The 11,390-nt window shown below is 41.0% G+C and overlaps 1 protein-coding gene across 13 annotated transcripts in view; it reads left to right on the forward strand.

Moving 5' to 3' along the window:
• ENPP2 (ectonucleotide pyrophosphatase/phosphodiesterase 2) overlaps positions 1-11,390 on the forward strand; it is a 203,074-nt gene that overhangs the window by 186,347 nt on the left and 5,337 nt on the right. For 6 of the 13 annotated variants that reach the window (XM_077271135.1, XM_077271134.1, XM_077271142.1 and 3 more), the window contains one exon: positions 9,255-9,305. The exons of the other annotated variants lie outside the window; for them this stretch is intronic. In XM_077271135.1, the coding sequence (XP_077127250.1) occupies positions 9,255-9,305 (51 nt within the window). The remainder of the gene's footprint in view (positions 1-9,254; positions 9,306-11,390) is intronic. 13 annotated transcript variants of the gene reach the window in all.

Consider the following 11,390-nt stretch of genomic DNA (forward strand, 5'->3'; position numbering starts at 1 on the left):
GGGGGTCTGTACTATTTGGGTACATCAGGGGCTCTGCAAATGCAACGTGACGCCTGCAGACCAATCCATTTAAGTCTGCATTCCAAATGGCGCTCCTTCCCTTCCGAGCTCTGTCATGCGCCCAAACAGTAGTCCCTCCCCACAAATGGGGTATCAGCGTACTCCAGACAAATTGGACAACAACTTTTGGGGTCCAATTTATCCTGATACCCTTGTGAAAATACAAAACTGGGGGCTAAAAAATCATTTTTGTGAAAAAAAAAAATAATTTTTATTTTCACGGCTCTGCGTTATAAACTGTAGTGAAACACTTGGGGGTTCAAAGCTCTCAAAACACATCTAGATAAGTTCCTTAGGGGGTCTACTTTCCAAAATGGTGTCACTTGTGGGGTTTTTTAATGTTTAGGCACATCAGGGGCTCTCCAAATGCAACATGGCATCCCATCTTAATTCCAGTCAATTTTGCATTGAAAAGTCAAATAGCGCTCCTTCCCTTCCGAGCTCTGCTATGCACCCAAACAGTGGTTTACCCCCACATATGGGGTATCGTCGTACTCAGGACAAATTGCACAACAACTTTTGTGGTCTAATTTCTTCTCTTACCCTTGGGGAAATAAAAAAATGGGGGTGAAAATATCATTTTTGTGAAAAAATATGATTTTTTATTTTTACGGCTCTGCATTATAAACTTCTGTGAAGCACTTGTTGGGTCAAAGTGCTCAACACACATCTAGATAAGTTCCTTAAGGGGTCTACTTTCCAAAATGGTGTCACTCGTGGGGGGTTTCAATGTTTAGGCACATTAGGGGCTCTCCAAACGCAACATGGCGTCCCATCTCAATTCCAGTCAATTTTGCATTGAAAAGTCAAATGGCGCTCCTTCCCTTCTGAGCTCTGCCCTGCGCCCAAACAATGGTTTACACCCACATATGGGGTATCAGTGTACTCAGGACAAACTGCACAACAATTTTTGGGGTCCAATTTCTTCTCTTACCCTTGGGAAAATAAAAAATTGGGGGTGAAAAGATCATTTTTGTGAAAAAATATGATTTTTTATTTTTACGGCTCTGCATTATAAACTTCTGTAAAGCACTTGTTGGGTCAAAGTGCTCACCACACATCTAGATAAGTTCCTTAGGGGGTCTACTTTCCAAAATGGTGTCACTTGTTAGGGGTTTCAATGTTTAGGCACATCAAGGGCTCTCTAAATGCAACATGGCGTCCCATCTCAATTCCAGTCAATTTTGCATTGAAAAGTCAAATGGCGCTCCTTCCCTTCCGAGCTCTGCCCTGCGCCCAAACAATGGTTTACACCCACATATGGGGTATCAGCGTACTCAGGACAAATTGCACAACAATTTTTGGGGTCCAATTTCTTCTCTCACCCTTGGGAAAATAAAAAATTGGGGGTGAAAAGATAATTTTTGTGAAAAAATATGATTTTTTATTTTTACGGCTCTGCATTATAAACTTCTGTAAAGCACTTGTTGGGTCAAAGTGCTCACCACACATCTAGATAAGTTCCTTAGGGGGTCTACTTTCCAAAATGGTGTCACTTGTTAGGGGTTTCAATGTTTAGGCACATCAGGGGCTCTCCAAATGCAACATGGCGTCCCATCTCAATTCCAGTCAATTTTGCATTGAAAAGTCAAATGGCGCTCCTTTGCTTCCAAGCTCTGCCATGCGCCCAAACTGTGGTTTACCCCCACATATGGGGTATCAGCGTACTCAGGACAAATTGTACAACAACTTTTGGGGTCTATTTTCTCCTGTTACCCTTGGTAAAATAAAACAAATTGGAGCTGAAATAAATTTTGTGTGAAAAAAAGTTAAATGTTCATTTTTATTTAAACATTCCAAAAATTCCTGTGAAACACCTGAAGGGTTAATAAACTTCTTGAAAGTGGTTTTGAGTACCTTGAGGGGTGCAGTTTTTAGAATGGTGTCACACTTGGGTATTTTCTATCATATAGACCCGTCAAAATGACTTCAAATGAGATGTGGTCCCTAAAAAAAAATGGTGTTGTAAAAATGAGAAATTGCTGGTCAACTTTTAACCCTTATAACTCCGTCACAAAAAAAAAATTTGGTTCCAAAATTGTGCTGATGTAAAGTAGACATGTGGGAAATGTTATTTATTAAGCATTTTGTGTGACATATGTCTGTGATTTAAGGGCATAAAAATTCAAAGTTGGAAAATTGCGAAATTTTCAAAATTTTCGCCAAATATTCGTTTTTTTCACAAATAAACGCAAGTTATATCGAAGAAATTTTACCACTAACATGAAGTACAATATGTCACAAGAAAACAATGTCAGAATCGCCAAGATCCGTTGAAGCGTTCCAGAGTTATAACCTCATAAAGGGACAGTGGTCAGAATTGTAAAAATTGGCCCGGTCATTAACGTGCAAACCACCCTCGGGGCTTAAGGGGTTAACACATGTGGAATTATATACTTAACAAAAAAGTGTGAAACAACTGAAAATATGTCTTATATTCTAGGTTCTTCAAAGTAGCCACCTTTTGCTTTGATGACTGCTTTGCACACTCTTGGCATTCTCTTGATGAGCTTCAAGAGGTAGTCACTGGGAATGGTCTTCCAACAATCTTGAAGGAGTTCCCAGAGATGCTTAGCACTTGTTGGCCCTTTTGCCTTCATTCTGCGTCCAGCTCACCCCAAACCATCTTGATTGGGTTCAGGTCTGGTGACTGTGGAGGCCAGGTCATCTGGCATAGCACCCCATCACTCTCCTTCTTGGTCAAATAGCCCTTACACAGCCTGGAGGTGTGTTTGGGGTCATTGTCCTGTTGAATAATAAATGATGGTCCAACTAAACACAAACCGGATGGAATAGCATGCCGCTGCTAGATGCTGTGGTAGCCATGCTGGTTCAGTATGCCTTCAATTTTGAATAAATCCCCAACAGTGTCACCAGTAAAGCACCCCCATACCATCATACCTCCTCCTCCATGCTTCACGGTGGGAACCAGGCATGTAGAGTCCATCCGTTCACCTTTTCTGCGTCGCACAAAAACACGGTGGTTGGGACCAAAGATCTCAAATTTGGACTCATCAGACCAAAGCACAGATTTCCACTGGTCTAATGTCCATTCCTTGTGTTCTTTAGCCCAAACAAGTCTCTTCTGCTTGTTGCCTGTCCTCAGCAGTGATTTCCTAGCAGCTATTTTACCATGAAGGCCTGCTGCACAAAGTCTCCTCTTAACAGTTGTTGTAGAGATGTGTCTGCTGCTAGAACTCTGTGTGGCATTGACCTGGTCTCTAATCTGAGCTGCTGTTAACCTGCGATTTCTGAGGCTGGTGACTCAGATAAACTTATCCTCAGAAGCAGAGGTGACTCTTGGTCTTCCTTTCCTGGGGCGGTCCTCATGTGAGCCAGTTTCTTTGTAGCGCTTGATGGTTTTTGCCACTGCACTTGGGGACACTTAAAGTTTTCCCAATTTTTCGGACTGACTGACCTTCATTTCTTAAAGTACTGATGGCCACTCGTTTTTCTTTACTTAGCTGCTTTTTTCTTGCCATAATACAAATTCTAACAGTCTATTCAGTAGGACTATCAGCTGTGTATCCATCAGACTTCTGCACAACACAACTGATGGTCCCAACCCCATTTTATAAGGCAAGAAATCCCACTTATTAAACCTGACAGGGCACACCTGTGAAGTGAAAACCATTCCCGGTGACTACCTCTTGAAGCTCATCAAGAGAATGCCCAGAGTGTGCAAAGCAGTCATCAAAGCAAAAGGTGGCTACTTTGAAGAACCTAGAATATAAGACATAATTTCAGTTGTTTCACACTTTTTTGTTAAGTATATAATTCTACATGTGTTAATTCATAGTTTTGATGCCTTCAGTGTGAATGTACAATTTTCATAGTCCTGAAAATACAGAAAAATCTTTAAATGAGAAGGTGTGTCCAAACTTTTGGTCTGTACTGTATATAATTTTATTATTTTTTTTTTAAGTACAAAATTCTACTAGGCTGGAGGATCCTCTAGTGGGCCAGTTTTATGTCTGACCTTAAGAATTAAATACATGATCCGTTATGAAGGAAAAGGGGTTCACTTTCCCTCCCACCCCCCAAAACCGTGGCATTGCCAAGCAGTCTGGCTTTACAGCTCGGACCTATTCACTTGACTGTTGAGTTGAGAGCCGCAATACCAGGCACAGCCCAAAGACAAGAATGGTGCTGGTTTTTTTGTTTTTGTTTTTAAGGGAAAAAAAATGTTGACGTTTTTTAAAATCCTGATCCCAGATAAATAATATTTATGAAATCAATTTAGAATTTTCCCAGGTGAGAATTATTGATGGAAACAAAGTGCAGATTCCCAAAATGCCTTCAAAGTCAGGAGGAGCAGAGATCTACGCTGCTGCTTGGCTGAGTGGTCTTCTTGCTGATATGTTGTAGTTTACCATTGACCTAGAGGCAGGATTGCCAATTTGATTTTTTCTTTTTTTCTGAACAGCTTATCAAAAAATCATTGGAGAACAATAATAAATCATTAAACATTTAAGTGATGTGTGTCTTCAACCCGTAATGCTGCTATGAAGACGTCCGCTGCATTCACTGTGACCTGTAAAATGATGAACTATGGCCACAATAATCTATACAAGTTTCTACAGTTGAAAAAAAAACATCACAAAAATATCAATCAAAATATATTTTTTTTTATGGACTGGGACAAAAAATGTCCTATTTTTACAAATCGTCTAGGACTTTTTGGATGGTCGGCAACCCTGCATGGATAGGAAGCTTTGGTCCTCAATACTTTTGAACAAAGTGGCGGTTCTACATGGTCAAAAATAACATGAGTCAAAGTTTTGTGAAACCAGTCTGGGAAAGAAATTCAGCAATTTGGTCTATGTCAATGCTGCAGACCTTTTGGGACGATATTCAAAATCTATAAAACTAATTAAGGTGTTTTTATTTTTGGGTTTCGGACAAAATATGACCATCGGCTTCAGTTTGTTTTAATAGTTAACAAACGAACAAAAAAAAAGGCAGAATACAAAAAAAGTATTTAAATCACTCTGCCGTAGGTTCAACGCTCAGTCTCTGCTGCTGCTCCCACTGTCTGGTATGTTGTTTCTTGTTTTGAACTTTGCTAAACTTTTATCCAAAATGTAGTCCTGGCTGTAATCGGCTAAGAAGAGGCATTTCTGGAATCTGTAGTTAGTTTTCCATCAGATTTTATTTCAATTAATTCTTTGCTGACCTCATATACAACTCTGGTTCTTCAAAGTGAACCTGTCACCTGGAACGAAGACCCGATTATTTCAGTGTGTTAAAAAAACAGGTCCTTTTATGCCCCCCACATGATCAATTTTTTTTTTTTTTATTTCCCCAACATTAAAACCATAGTGATTGGGACAGTTTTTAAATATTTCTTTGTTGTTGTTGTAGCTGAATATATAATTAAAAAGAACTGGTATTTTCTTTGGAAAAAAAAATTAATGGTTCTAAAATCTTACTAAATCCAGCTTCTGTTGGGCAACTTAACAATGAGACCTATTGCTAATTAATATTTGCCATACAATGCTTGCAACAGTAAATTAATCAGCATCTCTGATTGCCAAAAGTTTCTTTAAAAAAAAAAAAAATGACTGTACTTTGATGCATCTCTTGTGCATGTCGGCGCTACAGCTTTGCATTGGTCAACCGTTTTGGCAAAGTCGTTGACTTAGAAATTTATCTTAGTGATGAGCGAAGGTGCTCGGATAGGGCGTTTCTTGAACATGCTCGTGTGCTGACCAAGTGACTTCGTCGTGCTCGAGAAGTATGTTGGAGTCCCCACACTTGCATCTCCTCACCCTGGCAGGTCAGGCTTGACATGTCAGTCTCTGCAAGGAGAAACATTGCAACATCGTTTTAATACCATGAATTTCAAATCCTAAAGAAATATCCAATTGCCCAAAAAAGTAAGGAAAATAAAAAACAAAAAATTACAAAAACAATTGATCTTGATACTTTAGCCATGTATTGTAGCGTTTCCATACCCGTGGGATAGCCATCCCTATACATACTCACATAGCCCATTATGGTCGTAAAATGGACCTGATGAAAGCTACCCAACCCAATGTGCCTTTCCTAGCAGATCTGCCAGCTTTCATACATTTTTTTTTTCTGAATATTCTCTGAAAATTCCCTGAATTTTTAGTCTTAAACAAAATCCTTTGTGCAGCAAGTGCTCCATTTTATACCAATTCAAGACCCCTACATGTTCTTTTGGGCAGCATAGTGTCTCAGTAGTAGCACTGTTGCTTTTCACCGTTTGGGTCCTGGGTAGAGATGGGCAGACACCTGGATTTTCGGGTCCGGCGGGTTCTGCCGAACAGTTACAAAAAGTTGGGGTTCAGGTACCAGAACAGTACTTGGACCCCATTCACTTGAACCGGGGGCCCTAACATTCAGTATTTGCCACGCTGTCATGTGCCCTTTTTTTTAAATTATTTATTTAAATAATTTAAAAAAACAGCGTGAGGACCCCTCTATTCTAGATAACTAGCCTTGTTGAAGCTGACAGCTGAGGGTTGCTCACTGTGAGTTTTGCCTGGCTGGTTAACAAAAATACAGGGGAATCTACACCAGTTTTTTTTTTTTTTAATTATTTATTTACAGTGCAGGAGCCGCTGATGAATACTCCCATCAGCCGCTCCTGTTCTCGCTGTTATTAGCAGCAGCAGGTGTCGGATGATGGTAGCAGTAGTCCCATCCGCTGACACGAGTGATCAGAGATAAACTTTATACCTCCCATCATAGCTGAGCACTCCCACTGTGTTTTGACAGCATGGAAACCGTGTCTCTCTGACCGTCGGGGAGGATTTCACCGCTGATCAGAAGAAGGGTTTGCCGCTCTGTTACGCGCATGACAGCGTGACAAACGCCCGGTGTTCGGGCAGCTGAACCCGAACAGTAGCACGGACTTCCTGGTGAAGTCCATGTTCGGTGTCCGTGCCCGAACAGTAGGTGTTCTGTATGGATGCCGAACTTTCCTGTTTGGGTTCACCCATCTCAAGTCCTGGGTTAAAAACCCACCAAGGACATCTGCAAGGAGTTTGTATGTTCTCCCCATGTTTGCTTGGGTTTCCTCCAGATGCTCCGGTTTCCTCCCACATCCCAAAGAGATACTGATAGGTACAGAGTAGACAATATAATTAAAAGGTATATGGAATATTTAGTGATATATAAGCAATGCATAATAAATTAATAATTATAAATAATTTCCCCAGATCATGACGCTTTACACACTCTGTGTTTGTCCAAGAATGTGCATCTGGACACCTGGGCTGAGACTGCAGAAATCATTTGGGAAGTGCTGCCTTCAGAGAGGCTTCTGCAGGACCTGGGAAATTTGCCATCTCTATTGGGAGTTTAGAAGGTCTCCCCCTGTTTTTGGTTAGGGGGGAGCCTCTTTAAAGTTCCTGGTGAGATGGCAAGTATGCTTTCAGATACATAGTACCTTTCCATAAATAAGCACATTTTTGGAAAAAAAATTGCATTCAGAGGGGTGCAAATAAAATTACAGAATCATTCTGGCTCTGCTCACTTCCGGGAGTTGAGCAGCTCGGTGACGTCACATGTACGAATAACTGCAGACTCATGTGGACGTATAGCAGGTAGTGGATACCTTTATTATTCTAATGGCACGTGTTACAAAATGAACTAATTGTGCATGGCCTGAAAAGTAGGCTTTATTAACGACAAATTTATGACGATTCTTAAAGACCTCATGCTAAAAGCACGCAAAGGACACCTACACGCTCACTCTGTGTTTTGTGTTCTGCTTCTCCTCTCCATACCTAATCTTTTTCCATGTATTCATGTTTCCAGTGTCTTCATTCTATGTGTTTTGATGTTTTTGTTTACGTCTAAGATGTATAGTCCTGGCCAAAAGTTTTGAGAATGACAAGTTTTTTTTTCCCTCAAGTTTCGCTACTTGAATACTGTTAAAAACTTTTTAGTCCGATTGTTTCTCTGGTTATCGAAGTACAGTTTTATAAACCTTTCACAATTTTTTTTAACTTTTATTGATAAATACATGTAGCTTTTGAAAAGACTCAATATTTACAGTTTTGACCCTTATTTTTCAAGAATTTTGCCCGGGTGGCTGGGTATCAGTTTCTGGGAGAAATCCTGACTTATACCTGCCCAGTCTTGTCTAATCACTGATTGGGGTTTATCATAATCACTAAAAGATCTAAAAACCGTGAAGAAGCAAATTTTGTGAAAATTAAAATTTGTGTCAGTCTCAAAACTGTTGGCCATGACTGTACGTGTATTATACATGTATCTCCTCATGTGCCCTGACTCCCGTTTTGATAAATTTCTTCTTCAATTAGGATAGAAATCCTCATCTTATTTGAGATTTTACAATGAATAGATTCTAATCGGCTAAGACTTGAAAGTCCAATGTACAGTAGAGCTGGTCATACGCATTAGATAAAAGTTGGCCAAACTTGGAGATTGGAGGTCTAAAAAAAAAACTTTTGAGGAAAACATGGAGCAGGCATGTTGGATTTTGAAGGGAACCTTGTCCAGAAAGTTTTACACCATCAAACAGTTTAAACATATCCCTATCATTTCCAAATTTTGGTGCTCCTTATCTGAAACAAGGAGTTTGTACATAGAGAGCACCAGATGCAAATTACCGTTCAAAAGTTAAAGGTGGTTCCTATTTCCCAAACGGTTATGCTAGACGGCCCCTTCTGGGCTTTATTGGCTTTCCCCTGAATGCCTGACAGTCATCAAGTGCATGTGCAGTGCACCGGCCTTGGGTTATCCGTACCCACTCTGGATACTTCTAGAGTTGACTTCTGATATATCCTGGCCAAGGGATAATGTAAATCAGGCCAGGAACTGGCTGTCCATCGTGAATGTTTGGGATGAGAGGAACTGCTTCATGGCTCTTTGGTGGTGCCTAGAATTTATTTAGGGACGTTACCCCTGCATTATTAATTAGTAGTGAGTAGTGACCATTTAGTTGGGTAAAAGTTCCTGATCGGTTGACATGCCTGCCCACTCCTTTGTTCCCACTGGAGAGTTAAGGCCCTGCCAGAGTTATCTGACAGCAGCTTTTCCCCTCTCTCCATGTGCTCATCCAAGTGTGCATATTTGTTGGGAGGAATAATTGACAGATATCCCTTATTGGTGCAATTGCATGCAAAATCTGTATTTCTTAAAGTATTAGGACAAACTTTTCAGCAGAAAACTGTACTTTTTTTGTGTTTTTGTAGTTTTCCAGGTCTGGTCCCCAGAGCTCTTCTAAAGTCAGGTCAAAGGGGCTGGTTAGTATGTTTCCTCCTCTTTCTTGTTCATGATAAAGATTGAATTTAGTTAAACTTTAGATGACATTTCAACAACCTAAGAGGAAAATAAACCTATCGCCATTGAGTAAGCAAACAGTGCCTCCAGCATGGAGCAATTTACTCTTATCTGTTGTCCTCTTGTGTTTTTCACCAGTCAACCCTTCTCCTGTTTGTCAGCACCAGATGTCTTTGCTCTAAGGACAGTCTCTGGGGAGTAATTCACTGTGGCTGTGGAAACTGCTCTTGATTAATTTTTAGGTCTGTCCTCATGCAAGTCTCCGTGTCTACAACTTCCTCCATGTGGTTTTGTGTTTCATGTGGCTCAGTATGTGTTCTTCCTGCACTAAAACAAAAACACACAAGACACTGCATTGATGGATTGCTCTCACAAGTATAATGGGCTTTCTGTTGGATGACGAGGTTTGGTCTAGCATTCACACCAAGACACATATATGACCATAACAGACCTATGGGATGGGACCATTGGGTGCCAGGTGAATGCACATTTTGTTTTTATTCTAGGTGCTTCTTCAGATTTCCACTTTTCATTTAGCGGAAACCCCAAAGATAAGAACTTATGCAGCAAAATTATAGTCTACATGCCACAGTCCAATACAACCCAGGACTACACTTCTATGCCACTTTTCAGGCTTAGGCCCCTTTCACACATCAACTTTTTCCGTCAGTCACAATTTGTTGGCCCGACAGATCCGTCGCAGATTGTGAAAAACTGATGTGACGGATTTGTTTTTTCGACGGATCAGACTAGCGGATCTGGCTAATTGCATCCTAAAAAAATCGGAGCATGCTCAGTTAAAAAAAACGGAATCAGTCGCTGGATTCCGTCATTTGACGGGTCCGGCGCCCATAGGCTTCCCTTGGAGCAAACGACAGACGGCGGAGGATCTGTCGCTGTCCGTTTTTTCGATGGACACAAACGTTACTTTGTCTGTTGTCTCTGGCCGCTGGACAAACCATTTTCGACGGATCCAGCGAACGACGGATAAAAACGTGAGCTAATCCATCGCTAATACAAGTCTATGAGAAAAAAACAGATCCGGCGGCATTTTTTTTTTCGACAAATTGTGACTTATAGCAAAAAACTGATGTGTGAAAAGGGGCCTGACAGGGCAATCGAACCTCCACTTTTGTTGTTACAATCCCACAGAAGCCCTCGATGGCTTTCCCTCAGGTTTGAGCTCTTCACCCAGCTGATTAATACCCTGACCTCCACCACACTTGCAGTGATTGTGGCTGCAATTACAAATCCATCTGAATGTAACCATCCAAGAGACCATTTAAAAAAAAAAAAAAAAATTTATGTAATTGTCCTTCTAGTTGCATCCGTTTTTTTTTTTTTCTTGATTTGCAAACTTCTAACCACATTCCAAATAGACGTGCAAGGCCTTGCTCAAGTTGCTTGTACTGAGTGAGGCCATGAATGTCTAGTCGTAATGCTGCCAGAAGTACGCAAACTGCCTGCCTGGTCTTACCGCCAACTCTGGGAATTCTGACAACATGTGCGCACGCTGTGAGGATTAAGCAGTCTGCGGTCACATAAAGTGACTGCAGACTTTTAGCAAAAGACCGGACAACCCCTTTAATAGCTGAGAAGTTTGATCTGCAAATGGCCGAGAGAAGGATCTGCAAAGAGACACTGATGCATTTTTAAAATGTATATATGGATCAATTAAACTCTACAGGCCGTGTGTTGACAGAACCGGACAGAGGTGTCACACATGGCAGCCCACTTCCCCAGTGGCACAACTCTTTCAGACCCAGGTCACTGTTTGTCATGGAGTGGATGCTGAGCTTTGCAGTTGACCCACTCACAGGTCTAAGGGGTCAAGACAGCAGAGTTTTTCACTCCTAGGTCTATGCTGTTTTGCAGTCTACCTTTTTCCTGAAACTTCTCTCATGTCTTTTCCTCTCCCAACTACTAATCCACTACTCCAATTCAGCAACCTTCTAATTGTACTCCACCTCCCTGTAGAAGCCAGTTGCGAGTCCTGGTGACCAATACTGTGGTCTTGGCCTAAGGGCAGGTTGGTCTGAGAAAAAAAT

Source organism: Ranitomeya variabilis, chromosome 6 (genome assembly GCF_051348905.1).
Source record: "Ranitomeya variabilis isolate aRanVar5 chromosome 6, aRanVar5.hap1, whole genome shotgun sequence".
NCBI classification, from domain to species: domain Eukaryota; kingdom Metazoa; phylum Chordata; class Amphibia; order Anura; family Dendrobatidae; genus Ranitomeya; species Ranitomeya variabilis.